Below are 19,141 nucleotides of genomic sequence, written 5' to 3' on the forward strand. Positions count from 1 at the left end.
TTCATAATTACAAAAATTAGTTTGGTGTAATGTGTACTATTTATTAAACAGCTGGGAAGTGTATAGTGCAAAAGAACCAAGCTTGTATCAATGAGTGCTCATTAAGTCCTCTTGGAATAAAGCCACAGACAAACAGTTTCGCTCACTGATATTTAAGTGATACCTTTTATATATTTGTACTCTCTCTCTCTCTCTCTAAAGACTCTACCATACTTATCTGTATCTTGTACAGAAATCCCTCTTATAATTATGCCTGGTATGATGACTTTGTGCACATGATGGACTTGGTCACTGCGGCAAATCCAAAATCTGACTATATTCTTTTAGGGGATTTCAACATTGATCTTTTTAAAACACACACATCCTGGGAGTCAACTTGCAATTTATTTGGACTGCAACAACTGGTGCAGCAGCCTACGCGAGTTACTCCCACCTCCTCCACCCTATTAGATCATATCTATACCAATAATGTAAACAGGGTGTCTAACGTCCGGCTCTCTGATGTCAGTCTCAGTGACCACAGTCCCATCATGTGCACGTTGTCATGGAGACCACGGAAGCGTGCCAAGGGCGAGCATACCACCTTTGAGTACCGCTCAACTAAGAACTTTAATGAAACTTCCTTTTTATATGATTTGAGTCATGTCAACTTTTCTCCTGTACATAATTGTGATAATTCTGACGATGCCTTATCCTTGTGGCAAAGCTTGTTTATGCCTATTGTGGACAAGCATGCCCCCATTCGAAGGAGGAGAGTTAAACAAAAGGCGCAGCCTGGGTGGATTACAGCTGAAATAATGGAGGCTATGAAAATTAGGGACACGCTTAAGAAGGACAAAAACACTAACGAGTACAAACTTCAGAGGAACAAAATCAGTGTTTTAGTGAAAAATTCGAAACGTAGGTATTTCGAACAGATGATTTCGAATAATTGTGATGTACAGCGCACCTCTGGCGTGCCATGAACGAGGTTACGCATAAGCAGCGTAAGCCGTCTTTAGCGCCCTCGGTCGTGGCATCGCCAGACACGCTTAACAACCACTTCTTGTCCGCCGCGTCCCTCCTTACCCAATCTAATTCTATAGCCACACAAAACGAGTTCTCTAACCCTCTCCTTGAGAGTTTCTGTAGTGACCGGCTGCGGTCTGCTGACCAGAGCCCTATCCCTGCACTGGCAGGGATGAAGTAGGGAAATATATATCTGACCTCAAGAATAAAAAGTCCGTGGGCGTAGACACTATTAGTACCTTCTTTCTAAAACTTTCACTTCCGTATATAGTAGAGTCCCTGACGTTCTTGTACAATCTATGTATTAAAACAAAGGTCTTCCCTCTGGAGTGGAAATGTGCTAAAGTTATTCCTATTCCTAAGACGTCGGATTCTAGCGACATCAACAACCTTCGTCCTATCTCTGTTCTATCGGTGCTCTCTAAGCCTCTTGAGATGCATATCCATAAACATGTAATCCATCACATGGAAAGCCACGATCTTTTTTACCAATTCCAATCTGGTTTTCGTAAGTTTCATTCTTGTTCCACGGCTCTTGTCCGTCTCTGTGACACCTGGCTGTCGGCTATCAACGATTCCAAATTAGTTGGTGCAGTTTTCCTCGATCTGAGGAAAGCGTTTGAAACAGTCGATCACAATATTCTCATAACTAAACTAAAGTTTTATATAAACAACAGTGATACAGTTAAGTTGCTTGCATCGTTCATCACGAACAGATCCCAGCGGGTATATCTAAATGGTCAATATTCACAAGATGGTGTTCTAAATTGCGGAGTTCCTCAGGGGTCCATTCTTGGCCCACTTTTATTTAGTATCTTCATAAACGACCTACCTTTGCATATTACGAATAAAAATGTATCTTGTGAGCTTTTTGCTGATGATAGCTCTCTTCACTCATCGTCCAAAAAAATAGTTCAAGTGGAGGCTGACCTTCAGCAGGGAATCAACGACGTTGAACAGTGGTGTAGTAACAACAAAATGACCCTGCATCCCAAAAAATCCAGCAGTATGGTAGTCACATCTAGACAGAAACATCAGAGAGCGCCCCTTCTCCTCAACTTAAAACTGCACTCAGATCATATAGAACAGGTTTCATCACACAGAGTACTAGGAATTGAAGTTGACCAGGAGCTTAGGTGGAACATACACGTTAAGAATATCTGTAAAAAGCTGTCAAGCAATCTCCATCTCCTATCTAAACTAAAACCCTTTGTAGACAAGGAGGGACTGAAAATGTTTTACGTGGCACACTGTCTATCATATATTAATTATGCCTCCACTGTATGGTGCGGTGCCAGTGAAAATATAATGAAAAAACTAAACTCCTTGCACAGAAGAGGTGCTAAGCTTATTGTAACCAATCCTTATCTGTCCACGTCAGAAAAGTTGAAGGTAGCCAATATTCTTCCACTTCAACAGCAGTTTGATTACAACATCTTAATTCTAATGTACAAGGCGCTCAATGAGCTGGCCCCACCATACCTAAATGCATTCTTGACTAAAGCTTCCGAGCGCTATGTGTCAAACAAATCTATATATATATATATTACCAAGGACTCGCATAGATCTATACAAAACTAGCTTTGCTTTTGTGGGACCTTCACTGTGGAACTCTCTTCCTTCGAATGTACAAACGTGCCGTTCATTGAACGCATTCAAAACCTCCCTCAGGAAACACATACTGAGGTCTTCATAAGTTACGCTGCCGGTATTGTAGCTAGCTTTGTTAATTATAATTATTTTATTACTCTGAAATATTGACTGCTGCATGCCTACATAATGCTAAATCTACCTGTCTTGGTAGGCTCACTGTGTGCTTGTTGAATGGCACTTAGTTGTGTGTATATTATTATTAGTATTATATGTGTTCCTCCTTGTGCGTCTGCGTGTGAGTGCGCAAATGTGATTGCGTAATTAATGTTCCATTCTGTAATTGCTTTATTGATGTTCCATTCATGTATTTTCTACTACTTTTCTCATTTATTATTACTGTATGTTTGATGTTTCTATGATTCTAGTCGGGCGCACGCGTGAATATGTGTTTGTGTGAATGTAAAGGGCACATTGTAAGATTAAGCCTATGGCCTAAAATGTCTACCCTTTATGTGAATAAAATGTTCTAAGTCTAAGTCTAAGTCTCTCTCTCTCTCTCTCTCTCTCTCTCTCTCTCTGTCTCTCTCTTTCTCTCTCTCTCTCTCTCTCTCTCTCTCTCTTCTCTCTCTCTCTCGCTCTTTGTCTCTCTCTCTCTCCCTCCCTCTGTCTCTCTTTCTCACACTAATTCTCTGTCTTTTTGTCTGCACATCTATTTGTGTGTCTGTCTGTAAGTCTCTCTCTCTATATATATTTATATATACTACTAAATTCACATCAATTAACTCAATGCAATGCATTTTGTGTACATTATGTATAATGTGTTTTAACTTTCGTTATGTAGAATTTTAGTCTTTCTATTTTCTATTTTTTATCTTGTATTTTTATTTCACTTTCTTAGTTAGTCCCTCTTTAGAGCGAGGGCTGGATGTAAAAAAGCAGGCCACTGCTTAGCTACTACCCTCGTTAAATAAAGAATTGTCATTGTTATTGGCATTCTCTCTCTCTCTCTCTCTCTCTCTCTCTCTCTCTCTCTCTCTCTCTCTCTCTCTCTCTCTCTCTCTCTCACGCTTTCTCCGCCCCTGTCTCTCTTTGTCTTTCTATCTTTTGCACACACACACACACACACACACACACACACACACACACACACACACACACGCAAACACACACACACACACGCAAACACACACACACACACATACACACATACACATGCGCGCGCGCGCATAATTGAAATCGTAATTTTTTTTACCTACCTTCTGAAACAAAAATCAAATAAATATGTTGCCTAATTAGTTAATGAAGCTGCTGTAAACAAACCTCACAACTCAAAACCGTTTGCGCGGGCTTTCAACTTTACCACTTAAGGGATCTTACGAGGTTTTCTCGGAAAATGATGGTAATTTACAAACCTCGTTTTGGCTTTTACGAGGTTTTCGTGAACTGTTTTTGGTGGGAAATTGATCAAAACATCCGGGTTACGAGGTTTACGTCCACACAAAAGCAGCCTGGTCTTGAGAGAAACTGAATGGGACAGAGGTAAGTGCTCCATTTTCCTTGCTGAAAATACGAAGACAAGTCGTTTAACTTGGCTTTTCCATTCTTAATTGAGCAATGTTAAGTGTGCTTGATTGACTATGCCGTCCATGATATAGAAAAGAGAGACAAAATTGTTTCTTCCAAGCAAATTTGGTTCCCGCTATAGCCCTACCGCCCCTTCACCCCTCTCTCTCTTTCTCTCTCTCCTTCTCTCTCTGTCTGTCTCTCTGTATCTGTCTGTCTGTTTCTTTCTCTCTCTTTCTTGCTCTCATTCTCTCTCTCTCTTTCTCTCTCTCTATCTCTGTCTCTCACACACACACACACACACACACACACACACACACACACACACGTCGCCACGCACACGCGAGCGAACAGGGGTACACGTGCATTTGTGATAGCGTTTTATTTACGATATTTCAATGTTTGTTTGTAACGTTCAACACTCATTTTCCTTATGGAATACTGACCCGATGTTTTTGATTTACAGTTTAAGAAAGTGATCAACATCATTCCGCCATCAAGCAGTGATGAAAACGACCTTTGGATCTGTGGCGTGTGTGGGGAAATGGTCAAAGACAGTGATAGCCTTGAAATGGTCTTTGTTCTGAAAGATGAGCGAGTTGTGTTTGACACAGATGACACACCATGAGTTTACTGTATCCGCTGTCACAAGTATTTTCATGTGAGATGTGTTAGTCGAGATTGTTATCTTCTCTGGCAATCACTACGTCTGTACAATCTGCAGACAGTAAGAACGTTAAACATGAACTGTTCAATCAAAGGAACCGTCATTAGAAGCTTTCAAATACCAGGAGGACTTTCAGAAAACAAATCTTATCTGCAATGACACTCTTGAAGACGGTGCAAAGTCATTGTCTCCTGTCCTGCCTACCCATGAAAATGCGTAAGCCCCTGATCTTTTTTAGGACCTGCTATTGTCCCCAAGCTATCCCTTTTGTATCATGTCAAAGCGGGTCACCGTCCCTCAGCCCACCTGAATCTGGTCTGGGTGTTTCTCGACAGGACGCGCCTAGTCGTACGCTGTCAGATCGTGAACATAGTCAGACTACTGAAGAGGTCTCTAAATATTAATGAGATCACAGGCAGCGACGACTTCTACCACCCTTGTGACGACGAAAATGAATCCAAAAATTCCTATGAAATTCCAAGGCCACTTGCGAGCCCTGTGTCTGGTAGCGGTGACACTTTATCCACAGGGCGCGCTCAAGAGGGAGGTGGCAGAACAGAAGTTAAGATGACAGTGAAACTTTGGTCATCACAGCAGACCTGCAGGTAGTGCTTCTCTCCCCCAGTTTGTTTACGAATGAGAACTACTATAAAAATAAACCTTGCTGTCACAATTACACCCTGTATGATTTGGCAACACGAGGTGATGTGTGTTATTATTGGCATGAGGGCAACGGTGAAGTGAACAGCAGTAACTTTGCGTCCTGCTTAATTGATTTTCTCCAGAATGTCCAAGGACGTCGTGAGACCCCTCTGCGTACAATCATCATCTATTCAGATAGTTGTGGTTATCAAAACAGGAATGTCGCACTCTCGAACTGTCTCCTACACTTTGCCATCCGTACAGGGATTGAAGGGGATCAGAAGTATCTAGAAAAAGGTCATTTAAGGAAGGAGGTTGATTCAGTCCACAGTGCCATTGAAAGAAAGCTGAGAGACCGTCAGGTCTACTGGCCCTCTGAGTACGTGGAGGTAATAAGCTCGGCCAGGCAGCAGGCGCCGTACAAAGTGAAAAATCTTCACGTTTTTTAAAGACTTTTCAAAGGTTCTCTACGTCAGATCGATCCACCCAGAGTGATCCACACGTTACTGACATCAGGTCCCTCTGCACAGCCCATGTGGCACCATCAGTTACAAACTGATGTTTGCTGACAGATGGCAAGTCTTGCCCCACAGACCAGCCAAAGTTGCTGAACACGTGGTGATCCGAACCTCTACCAGCAGCCTGGACGCATCAAGAAGAAGAAATGGCAAGACTTGCAGGAGCTGAAGCTGGTGCTCCCCACAGAGTACCATTCATTTTTCCTAGCACTGCAGTATGAGTGACCTTTTTCTGAAGGAAACAACCGTTGGTTCAAGTTTGTCTTTGTTCAAACACTACTAGCCACACAAGTGAGTTGTGTTCATTGCTCAGCAACCTCATTGACTCTCAAGTTGAATTTGATATCGTTTGACATTTAAAATGATTTGACCGTGTTCTGTACATCTGTCAAGAATACAGACGAGATTTTGTTGTCGTTTGTTTCATTTCATTTTCCACACGTTGTAGTTACGATAACATGATACAAATCCAGTCTATACAAAAGCAACATATAGATTATTCGTTTATTTGTATCATGCTTCAGAGGGGGATACAGTGAAGAGTAGTAATTGTTATCTAAGGTCCGGATAACTAAACGATTTGTGTCCAATAACTATGTTTTATGCATTCTGCGTATTTTAATTTGCTTTAATAATTGTGTGACCCTACCATTGTTTTTCTGTTCAGTTTTTGATGTCAAATTTGAGAGGCTACAAAAAGAAACCATATTCATAATGATTGCCTTCAAATATAATTTTGTTTCTCCAACTTTGATTGACTTCCCCCATCTGTGTGTGTGCATGCGTTGTGTGTGCCTGTGTGTGTAAAAGTGGACAATTTTACACCTCATTTACGAAGAAAACATGTATTCTAACACATACTGTTACCATGAAAACCACGAATCTCCACACTTTTTGGACACCGTTTCGTGATAAAAGCTCGTATCAGCATTCATTGAAGCGTGGCGGCTTCATCTGACCACGAATTCTCAATTTCTTACCAGGAACGTACTTCTGGCATCACACAGATTCATCCCATATAAATAAAATGTTGACATTTGAGTTTGTGATTTTTTAAAACAGTTTTTTTCGTTTTTCTCAAAACAGCAAAAATGTTGATACGAGGTTTGTTTTGAACACCGACGATATGCAAACCCCCACAAACACATGCTGTTATCTCCTTATCTGAACTTTCTCATTCACTGCTCTCCTTATTTGATACGACAATAATAACTATTCCCCAGCGCCGAAGGGAAATAATTGGATAACCGCGGAAAGTTACTCTCACACAGTGTTAGCTCCCATTGGAATGATACTGTTAAAGGCACACACAGCTTCCCGTAAACCATCCATTTCTGGTCACAGACACTGTCAGGCGTTTAAACACTCACCACTTGAGAACAACATAGGTGCCCTCGAGCATTGTTCAAAGAATTTATTTTCGTTTTGGCGCTAGAACTAACTTTTCAAATCTGAATAATAAATCGACAGCTTGTAACACAAACATTCTTAAATCATAAAATATTTCTTTTTTCATCGAGACAAGATCAGTACAACTTGAAGTTTTGACAGTTTTAAAAAAGGGAGCCGGAAGCAGGTCACGCAAAGGTCGTGTTTCCGCAAGCAGACGAATGTTCTGCATATCGCTTGCTTCTGAAGCCATCCGCCGCCGATAAGTTCGTGTGACTCGCAGTCGTTTGTTGCATTTTAAATTCAAAGGTACACAATTTCTTTCTATTGCAGATATAGCGAGTCGCATTGAAATCACAAACTGACGACGAAATTATGAAACAAGTCGCGTAAGGCGAAATTACTACATTAATTTTAGTCAAGCTGTGGTACTCACAGAATGAAACTGAACGCACTGCATTTTTTCACAATGACCGTAGTCCGCCGCTCGTGCAAAAGGCAGTGAAATTAACGAGCCTATTTGGCGCGGGGGTGGTTGCGCTGTGCTGCATAGCACGCTTTTCTCAACCTCTCTTTGTTTTAACTTTCTGAGCGTGTTTTGAATCTAAACATATCATATCTATATGTTTTTGGAATCAGGAACCGACAAGGAATACGATGAAGTTGTTTCTAAATCGATTTCGGAAATTTTATTTTAATCATAATTTTTATATTTTTAATTTTCAGAGCTTGTTTTTAATCCGAATATAACATATATGAATATGTTTTTGGAATCAGAAAATGATAATGAATAAGATGAACGTAATATTGGATCATTTTATAAAAAAATAATTTTAGTTACAATTTTCACATTTTTAATGACCAAAGTAATTAATTTTTTAGCCTCCAAGCTGAGATGCAATACCAAAGTCCGGCCTTTGTCGAAGATTGCTTGGCCAAAATTGCAATCAATTTGATTGAAAAATGAAGGTGTGACAGTGCCGCCTCAACTTTTACAAAAATCCGGATATGACGTCATCAAAGATATTTATCGAAAAAATGAAAAAAAAGTCCGGGGATATCATACCCAGGAACTCTCATGTCAAATTTCATAAAGATCGGTCCAGTAGTTTACTCTGAATCGCTCTACACACACAGACACACACACACACACACACAGACACACACACACATACACCACGACCCTCGTCTCGATTCCCCCTGTAAACAAGTCGCGTAAGGCGAAATTACTACATTTAGTCAAGCTGTCGAACTCTGGGAATGAAACTGAACGCACTGTATTTTTTCCCCAAGACAGTACAGCTTCGTCAATCCCTGCGAGAAGGAAATCGCTCACCTCCCACGTGCAAAACGCAGTTGAATTAACACGCCAGAATAGCGCGGTTGCGTATTGTGCTAAGCAGGAAAACGCGCTTTTCTGTATTCTTGTTAACTTTCTGAGCTTGTTTTGAATACAACCTATCATATCTATATGTTTTTGGAATCAGGAAATGATAAATAATAAGATGAAATCATTTTTGGATAGATTTCTTAAATTTTAATCGTAAGACTAATTAATCTCTTTTCGTTAATTGTGATCACATTTTAAGAGTATACATGACATATGTATATATTTTTAGATTCAGAATGTGATGAAGAATACGATGCAATCAATTTTATATCTGTTTGCGAAAAATTGATTTTAATGACAACTTTAATGAGCAAACTCATTAATTAATTTTTAAGCCTCCAAGCTGAAATGCAATACCAAAGTCCGGGCTTCGTCGAAGATTACTTGACCAAAATTTCAATCAATTTGGTTGAAAAATGAGAGCGTGACAGTGCCGCCTCAACTTTCACGAAAAGCCGGATATGACGTCATCAAAGACATTTATCAACAAAATGAAAAAAACGTCTATAGATACCATACTCAGGATCTCTCATGTCAAGTTTTATAAAGATCGGTCCAGTAGTTTTCTCTGAATTGCTCTACACACACACACACACACGCACGCACACACACACACACACACACACACACACATACACCACGACCCTCGTCTCGATTCCCCCCTCTACGTTAAAAAATTTAGTCAAAACTTGACTAAATGTAAAAACGAAAGTATGTGACACGGGTTCACAATGGCTCAGGGGTAAAGCTAACCACGAAATCTGGTGTGTGGTTTACGCAAGCTAAATAGCAATCCAAACGAACTGTGTCAGTTAATGTTGTTAAATGCTGATGCAAGTGTGTTCCATAAGGTTAGAACTGCTTTTTTCGTGAGAAGATTTAAATCGTTCTGTAAACCATTTGAGGCAGACTGGGCCTTTAATATGACGATGGATAAACAGTTTTAAAACGTATCAGGCAAAACGAATGCCTATTTTAAAACTGTACCTCCACGTGCATGTCTCTTTGCTTCTCTGTCGGTCTGGCGTATTGTTGTATTTAAATCTGCACACACACACACACACACACACACACACACACACACACACACACACACACATACACACACACACACACACACACACACACACATTGTTGACCCGTTCGATAAGGTGCTCTTGTGTGTATAAAAAGGTATAACAACGTACGTGTACAAGTACAAAGTTCAGATACGAGAGTCGTACGATAAGAGAGATAAGATAATCAGTATACATGCCAACGTTTAAAGTTCAAGGCTATTGGAAGTCTGCAAGTTTTACCCAACGAAGAACCAAAGTTCGTGCAGCTTTATTTCATTGCTGACCACTCAAAGCAGGCTGAACAGCGTTGCAGCAACATAGGGCAAACCAGACTTGAGATCGTGCTGGAACTGCAAGAAATGCTACACAGGGAAAACAAGTATGTGCAAAGCTTCAAATACGCGTTATAGAAAAGGGCCCCAGATTACAAGATCGTCATTCATGCAAGACTCCAGCCAGCCAACACGAAAGGAGTTTCAATGCACCGATAACATCGGACGTTGCAGTCAGTCTTGCTGGCGAAGAGCATGGTGCCTGAGACATCTAACTGAGGCGCATCAATACATACATGTACATTTCTTGCCCTACTCCTGAGTGCAATAAATACTGCCAAAAATAATCATCTACGTTCCTGTCTGGACGAGTGTTTGAAGAACATGAATTTATTTTACAAGATCTTTTTGATCACATGCACTATCATTTTAAATGACACGACCCTCAGTGCTGTTGCTGCGGTCATTTGTGTGAAGGAGGAAGTCCTTGTGCGTCGACATCATGGCTAAAAGTAAATGTCCGCGAAAATAGGCACACAAGCAGTAACGTCTTTCGGGAATATAATTTGATCCCATTTTTGGAACCTTAAGACAACCTTCAAAGTTAATTCTATTTTATTTACATGACTTTGCTTCCTGTTAAGGTGCGTCCGAGACTAAAGAAGAGGCAACGAAGAGAAGAAAAAAAAGTTCCATAACCGTCATTTTCTTAACCGACTTTTTCTAGCAAAAGAGAAACAATATAAATGTTTCAACTTGTTCAATTTTCGCCCACAGGAGAATTTTACGGTGACTCCTGGCTCTGTGAGGTGAAATGCAAGCACCCGTCATCTACGTTACCGTCATGTAGCTTGAATACACACACATATCGTACGACTAAACGACTTTTTCCCACGTTGGTGAACTATTAAGCTACACAAAACACAAATATTGAACAAAAAAGACACATTTTTTTCTGGAAACATTTTTAATCTAATGGTCGCTTGTTATTGACATCGGGTGTGTTGCGTCACTGAGGTCCGAAAGTCGACATTGTTGACGCGTCTTTTCCAAAGTCAAATCTCTAACGTCAAAAGCGAAATAGGAATTTTGCCAACAGGTGTAAGTTCTCAAAACCATTTCTGATGAAATATGAATATGGAAAACTATTTCTGATATATCTGCCAGACTGTACTTTGACCTCATTTACATGATGTACACACATAATTATAGTGAGATGGTTTATTTTACATTGGCGATCTTTCTCACGTACGTAGTATACAAGTACGCAGGCCACCCATGTGTCGCTACAGCAGCACGTAATAGACCTCGTTCTGACATTCTGCCATAAGTGCAGATGGATGATTTCACCTAAACACGCATACATTTGTATATCTCATCTAAAGTCGGGGTAAAACCCGAGAACATGCTCCTGATGGCTTTGCCGTGAAGGCGTAACATTTGAATTTCATTCCAGCAAAAATCCCTCTGTGCGACATACAGTGATCTCAGGCGCAATTTTTCTGGTAGAACACCCATCCGATACCGGCTCCCCAGTTGGCCGGGGTGGGTCCTGCGTACGAGTAGTTGCACATGCCGGATGACATTTTCCTCTCGACGTTGTGGCACTTGCTATCGTTGGCGCAGATTGCTTGGCACTCCTCGGGCGACCCATAAGTGGTATAGTTGTTATTCCCATTGAGACCTCCCCCTGGATAGGTAAGGTACGTAGTCAAAGCCGGGTCTGTCGCGTCACAAACTGAAACTGAGAGAATAAGGATCTAAGAGATGTGTTTTTACGTTTACGTATTTACGTTTATTTTTCTTGACCAAATGCGTTCCGGTAGACTGGCAATCAAGACCCGGGTGATGATGATGATGTGTGTGTGTGTGTGTGTGTGTGTGTGTGTGTGTGTGTGTGTGTGTGTGTGTGTGTGTGTGTGTAATGAGCATTTCTAAGCAACACCCAAACGTTATGAACATTGAGACATAATATACATCTTTAAGGGCATTCGCTAGTTACAGTATTCTCCGTTTTTTATTGATGCTCTCTTTGATGACGTCATTTTACGTTTAATATTGAGGCAGCACTGTGACGGTCGCGTTTTGCAAGCTATTAGCTCGAATGTTTTACATTGTAGTCTTTGCTTCGGTCCGGGCTGTGGGAATAAACGGGATCACTACATCAAAGAGCTAAGGGAGAAGACCATAACAAGCCAATGCCCTCATATTTCATGTGTGTGTGTGTGTGTGTGTGTGTGTGTGTGTGTGTGTGTGTTTGTGTGTGAATGTGTGTGTGTGTATGTGTGTGTGCGTCCGTGAGTGCGTGCGTGCTTGTGTGTGCGCGTACGTGGGTGTGTGCATACGTGCGTGCGTGTGTGCGTGCGTGCGTTTGTGTGTGTGTTTGTGTTCTGGTGACAGATAAACAAACATACAGCCAATATGCTACAAAGAGAGTAAGATTTGCTGTAGGCTTACAGTCCACGCATTCATCTCGACTGACGGAGTATTGGAAGCCAAATTCACAGAGGCACAGGCCTTGATAGCAGTCAGTGTTGGTGCCTGCGGGACAGTCCTGATCCATCGTGCAGGTTTTCTCGATCACTGGAACTGTGCTGGTCGTTGTCACTGGAACTGTGCTGGTCGTAGTCACTGGAACTGTGCTGGTCGTAGTCACTGGAACCGAGCTGATCGTAGTCACTGGAACTGTGCTGATCGTAGTCACTGGAACCGTGCTGATCGTAGTCACTGGAACCGTGCTGGTCGTAGTCACTGGAACCGTGCTGGTCGTAGTCACTGGAACCGTGCTGGTCGTTGTCACTGGAACCGTGCTGATCGTAGTCACTGAAACTGTGCTGGTCGGAGTCACTGGAACCGTGCTGGTCGTAGTCACTGGAACCGTGCTGGTCGCGCTCGTAGTTCTTGTCGTCAGTGAAGTCGTGCTTGGCTGATTCACTGCAACCAAACAGATAAACACAGATGGAGAGACGGACAGACAAACAGACAAACCTATAGCGTAAAACCATGTTAGCGGGAATTGGATTTATGGTGACGCTTTTAGTGGGTAGCACATGTGTCTTCATATGCTTCTGAGATGATAGATTATGTTAAATGTCCTGAAGCTTTCAGTTTGCGAATCAGCCTACTGAATATGGTAGGACTTTTACGACTTTATGAACTCAGAGGCACTTGTTGACATGTGCTACCTACCCACCGACAAAACTTCCTTTTCAGTATTTTTAAACAATAAAGTGTATTATTTGAAAGCATTTAAAGTGACATTCCTTAGAACATATGCCACGCTGATATTTTTCATTCAACATTTTATTTTGCCTTGTTTATTTTTTGTGTGATCAATAAAAAACAAAACTTGACTAAATGTAAAAAGGGTCTTGGCTTGTCCGCTATAACATTTAGCGGGTCACCTAGAATTGGTCCTGATGGGTCTATTATCCAAATTGTACACTAAAATGGTATTAAACTCGAATAGTCAGTCAGGCCACCACTTCATAAATTGAGTGGAAGTCTTGCTGCCAGGCGTTCCTTCTGAATTATGTTTTGTTTCCCAACACAGGAGAGAAGCAGCGTCCTTAAGTGCATTCTCTCATCGTAGGGGAAGGTAGCCTAATATGAACCAGTCAAGAGGCCTTCATAAATTACTGTAAAAAGCCCCCTACACTTCAAAATAACATGACATCATACACCTTAGTGTACAAGTCAGATTAATTCAAATACAATTTACATGTATCCATTTCTGTTTGGTTTAAACATAAGTTTATTTTAACAAAGATTACAATCATGACATGTATACAAAGTTCACAGAAACAGCAACAAGCTAGAAGCTTATAGTGGTGTTCCTGCATGACAGTACAACATATTGACGAGAACGTTATCTAAAGCACAACAGGAAGCTAACGAAAACTTGTCAAAAACAGAGAGAAAATAAATGAAGTTATCAACTCCAACGATAAGAAGTCTACACTCTTCAAAAAAAGTTAAGGATCGGTTGAAAAAACGGATCTAAATATAAAAAATTGCCAAACAATTAAAGGCACAGTAAGCCTCCCATAAACCATCACAGATACGGTCAGGCTTTTACACACAGTACAAACACCCTTTCATTTAAACACTCACCGATTGAGAACATCCTAGGTGCCCTCCGTAAAGAGCGAAACATTTTCAAAGAATTTATTTTTGCGTGGTTTATCTTACCCCTGAGCCATCGTGAACCCGTGTGATCCAGTTTCACTTTTTCACAATGTAGTCGTCAGTTAGTCATTTGAATGCGACTCGATGTCAGCTTATCTACAATAGCACGTGTTTATGCACGAAACAAACGGCTGTGGTTCACAAGAACTCTAGCGATGGCGTTTGACTGTTGAGAGGAACGGCGATATGCCGCATAAACCGTCGTCTGCTACGATCCTATTGCGTGACCCTGCTTCCGGGCTTTTCTTTTTTCAAACTTTCACAACTTCGAATTGCACTGATCTTGTCTTGATGAAAACACGCTGTCAATTCATTATTTAGATTTTAAAAGTTAGGTCTAGCGCAAAAACGCACCACGGTCCAAAAACTTTCTGATTATCATCGATCCACGGCTATCGCCAGTTTAAGGGAAGTAACTCATTTTTGACCTGAGTTCAGGATGGGTCCAAAAAGTGTTCGAGACAATCTGCAAAATTAATTCTTTAAAAATTGCTCGCTCTTTACGTAGGGCACCTAGGATGTTCCCGTTTGGTGAGCGTTCAAATGGAAGGGTGTTTGTACTGTGTGTAAAAGCCTGACAGTATCTGTGATGGTTTACCGGAGGCTTACTGTCCGGGCGTGATTTCTGGGATATTCATAACAGCCGTTCAGCACCAAAACGAGGCGCCATTGTTGTAAAGGGCCAAGTCCACGAAAATAAATTGTTTGAAAATTTCTCACGCTCGACAGAAAGCAGCCAGGATGTTCCCGTTCGGTGAGCGTTTAAATGGAAGTATGCTTGTACTGTATGTAGACGTTCGGGGAGCTCTGTGATGGTTTACAGGAGGCTTACTGTGCCTTTAAACATCGACATAATAATTAAAAGATTAATGTGTTTGAATTAACAAATGAACAATGAGTCGTGACCTAGAATTGTGTTTGGCAGGCAGAGTTATTTCCCTTTGTGGGACTTCTCAAAAGCTTCTGCATTTTGGAAGAAAAAGGGTGGTTTTTATAGCCCCATGAAATTTGCGGAACGCATGCCAGGGCAAAAGGTTGTAATGCACGTGCTACAACCGGGTCCTGGCTATGAACATCGCTCACCAGCTTGTGTTTAAAGGTTGACACGCTGACACAATTATGCACAGTAGCAACATGCCCCCACGAAGAAAACTTAGCGATTTGGATAGAGGAAGGGCAATAGGATGGCTACAAGACGGTGTTGCTGCCAGGCAAGTGGCCCAGAGGCTTGCAGTGGCTCCCTCTGTCATCATCAGACTAAAACAGAGATTCCACGCAACTGGAAGAGTGCAGGAGCGACAACGTTCTGGTCGGCCCAGAGTCACCACACAAAGAGAGGATCGCTTCATTCAGAGGCAGGCCATGCAACAAAGAATGGCTACGGCAAACAACATTAGGCAACGCATACAAGCTACAACCAACACTGTTGTTAGTGGTCAGACGATCCGAAACCGCTTACACAACTTTGGCTTGCGTGCAAGGCGTCCAGTCCGAGGAACAACCCCGACTGCTAATCACCGAGCAGCTTGCCGAGCCTGGTGCACTCAACATGTGAGATGGCAACGTCAGCAGTGGGCTCAGGTGTTGTTTACAGATGAGTCCCGTTTTTGCTTGGAACCTGCTGATGGTTGCATCCGAGTGTGGAGGCGTCGCGGAGAGCGCTTCGCAGAAGGCGCTGTTTTGGAACGACAGCGATTTGGCGGAGGCTCTGTGATGGTCTGGGGAGGGATCATCACACGTCTAAGGACACTTCTGTACCATGTAGTGGGCAACTTGACCGGTGTCCGCTACCAGAATGAGATCTTGCAACCCCTGGTCGTTTCGGCCCTCCAAGCGATCGGCCCTCGTGCGATTCTTCAGGATGACAACGCACCTCCCCATCGCTCTGCAGCTGTAAACACCTTCATCCAGCAGGCCAGGGTTAACAGGATGCTGTGGCCAGCCAACAGTCCGGACCTGAACCCCATAGAGCACATGTGGGACGAGCTTTGTCGTCGGGTACAGCAACATCACCCTCCTCCTGCCAATCTGGGTCAACTGCTGCAATGGCTCCAGCAGGAGTGGAATGGAGTTCCCAGAGCATTCATATGCAACCTGATCCACTCCATGCGCCAACGATGTGTTGAATGCCTGGCACACAACGGAGGGCACACGCGTTATTGACACTGATTCACATTGTTGTGAATTCCATTTTCGAGGGTTGTCACGTTTGACACACTCTAGCTAAATTGTCGCTGCCGCGTTCGATCTTTGCTTTGTTTGTCATTACTCCTTGGTTGTTCAATTATATAATTTTTTAAAAAAATGAAAGAATTCGGTCTTGTCTGTTTTGTGTGGCGTGCTTGTAAAAAAGTGATCCGTAACTTTTTTAAAAGAGTGTATTTTTTCTTTTATTTTTTTAAAGCTCGAGGGCTAGTGTTAGGTTATTTTCAGCAGGGGTTCTTCATGAATTATTAAAACCAGCATTTAGCGTTTAAATTCTTTTATTTGAAGAAGGTGGTCCACATTAGGGGACATACACATACTTTGACATTTTGCTATTATTTTTTGTTTGCAGTAGGACCTCGGGGTCAACACTGCTAAAAGATAAGAAATACAGTCTTAGCTGTCATATATAGAAATTTGTGTGTGATGACAGCTTTGGGTGTGGACAGAAATAAGTCCGTTTTAAGTTTCAAATTTAGACTAAAAGCTGCCAAAAGTGTAAAAAAGAGAAAAAGCCAAACGGTTTTGAGGTTTGTGTTTCTGCAACTGTTTTGTCTCGTGCAACTTATCCAGAGTGGGTAAATACTGTGAATGAAATTGTGGTTTTTTTAGCGCTCTATCGCCGTTAGTTTATCAGAACAGGTGCTGGTCCATATTAGGAGCCGGTCCATATTCGGCAACCTTCCCCTATTTGTTGTGCGTTCTGGAGCCAATCGTGCCGGGTGCGTCTAGATTAAGGTACAGTGGATTCCCCACAAAAGGGAGAGTCCTAAATAATGCAACAGCCCTTCCAATGAGAGTCTAATAGAAAATTCAGAAAACGTGACGATAAAGGCAGTACTGGAACAACAACCTTTTGTTTCAGTACGCCCTTAGAAAGAAAAATACAAGTAACGTAAAGCAAACTCAATTCATATAGTCAATCCGTGAGCCTCACAGAATGAAAGTGGACGTTGTGCATTTGTCACCAAGACTAGTAAACCATATATAGGCAGGTGAAACCCCCGAGGCAGAGCTGACACGTTGTCTTAGTAACACAAGCCAAATGAACCCAATTTGTATGAAACGAATGTTCTTGATTAGGTAAACTTGTTTTCAATCCAAACACAACACACACACACACACACACACACACACACACACACACACACACACACACACACACACACACACACACACACACACACACACACACACACACACACACACACACACACACAAACAGACACACAGCACTTAACTAAATGAAATAAAAACACAGATGCCTGGCAATGTGCAGCACTAAAATTAAACTTGGAGAATACATGGAACAACCTAGTTTTCTTGGTAGTTATTGAAGTGACTTATAACAATGAATGAACAAATTGTGAATATTAATGGACACAGATTGCCGTTGCTATGGAAACATCCGCCATATTGGATTTCTAGGAAACGGTTTTACAGCGACATCATACATCAGAAATGCATGATATTTGGCACAAAGATGCACATGACGTTTATCTACAATCGTATGGAACGATGTTTTTTTTTTTTTACTAAAGTCTACAGTTGAATTTATATTAATTTTTGTTATAAGGATTAATGAATTTCTAACCGCATATTTATTAATCCTTATTTCAAAATTTAATATAAATTCAATTGTAGTCTTTTGTCATAAATTCGTTATATATGATTGTAGATAAAAGCATGTGCATCTTTGTGCCAAATATTAAGCATTTCTGATGTATGATGTTGCTGTAAAACCGTGTCCTAGAAATCAAATATGGCGCTGTTTATGCCAGTTTCCAAAGCGACGGCGGTCTATGTCCTTTAGTTTTCGCACATTTTTCGTTTCTTTTTATAAGTCACTTCAGTAACTATCCAGAAAACTAAGTTACGCCATGTATTTTTGAAGTTTAATTTTGGTAATTTTAGTGCCTCACATTCATTTGTATTTGACATTGTTTGTATTTGCTCTGTATTAGTTATTCCATTTTGATCTATTCCGACTAATTTATTTAATAATGTTGGAACACTATTGCAAAGGCAAATACAAGTTTACCCATTGTGGATAGCTGAATTAGGTGTTTTCATCTGAACATTATATGTTTTAATTTCGACGATTGCCGCCACAGACTTGATATTGTATGTACCAGCTTACCAACATTTACTTTGATTCCAGATATCAAGAAGTTCTGATATAATTTGAATCAATAATCTTTTTTTTTAAATCAGTTATTAAAAAAATATTCATCAACAGAAAGGTACTGTTAGTCTGATAGACAAGGCTGCACTTACGTAGATTAGGGTAATGAACACACGTGGATTTTTCATGACCATGCACGGGTATACACATCTCTGTGTTGCTGCACGGTCTGCGCAAACAGCCATGGCCAGAGTGCTGAAACACATGCGAAAAACAAAATGAAAAAAATATTGCCACAGTTTTTGAGCGCCAAATAAAAAACAAATAATACTCATTAAATTCAAACACTCTTAATATATTTACTATAACAGGCACCCGACGTGGTTATCTTTAACCATTTTGGGATTGAAGATATAGTTTACAGAAGTCTCGTGACAGCTGCTTTAGGGTACCCTACAAATCGATCCAAAAAAACCGTAAGGTTCTAATTTAGTAAAGAATCGGCAAACTTCAGAATATGCCA

The 19,141-nt window shown here is 41.2% G+C and overlaps 1 protein-coding gene across 2 annotated transcripts; it reads right to left on the reverse strand.

Moving 5' to 3' along the window:
- Positions 1-9,929: 9,929 nt before the first annotated feature.
- Positions 9,930-18,868, reverse strand: LOC138953129 (uncharacterized). 2 transcript variants are annotated; one of them, XM_070324919.1, is made up of 3 exons: positions 18,771-18,868; positions 12,558-13,034; positions 9,930-11,844 (listed from the first exon to the last, which is right to left on the reverse strand). In XM_070324919.1, exons 1-3 carry the CDS (start codon positions 18,826-18,828, stop codon positions 11,588-11,590), a joined length of 792 nt encoding a protein of 263 aa, XP_070181020.1. In that variant the 5' UTR covers positions 18,829-18,868; the 3' UTR covers positions 9,930-11,587. The 2 variants fall into 2 exon arrangements, with proteins under 2 accessions (XP_070181020.1, XP_070181022.1); XM_070324921.1 differs by lacking the exon at positions 18,771-18,868 and having other exon boundaries at positions 12,558-13,133.
- Positions 18,869-19,141: the final 273 nt, after the last annotated feature.

The sequence above is a fragment of the Littorina saxatilis genome, linkage group LG17 (genome assembly GCF_037325665.1).
Source record: "Littorina saxatilis isolate snail1 linkage group LG17, US_GU_Lsax_2.0, whole genome shotgun sequence".
NCBI lineage: Eukaryota > Metazoa > Mollusca > Gastropoda > Littorinimorpha > Littorinidae > Littorina > Littorina saxatilis.

Excerpts from the sequence above, each read along its gene's own strand:
- LOC138953129 (XM_070324919.1), bottom strand. The coding sequence starts at position 18,828 with ATGTGTATACCCGTGCATGGTCATGAAAAATCCACGTGTGTTCATTAC. Across the intron at positions 13,035-18,770 it reads TGTTCATTACCCTAATCTAC|TGAATCAGCCAAGCACGACT; the intron begins GTAAGTGCAGCC and ends GTTTGGTTGCAG. Across the intron at positions 11,845-12,557 it reads TCGAGATGAATGCGTGGACT|TTTCAGTTTGTGACGCGACA; the intron begins GTAAGCCTACAG and ends TTATTCTCTCAG.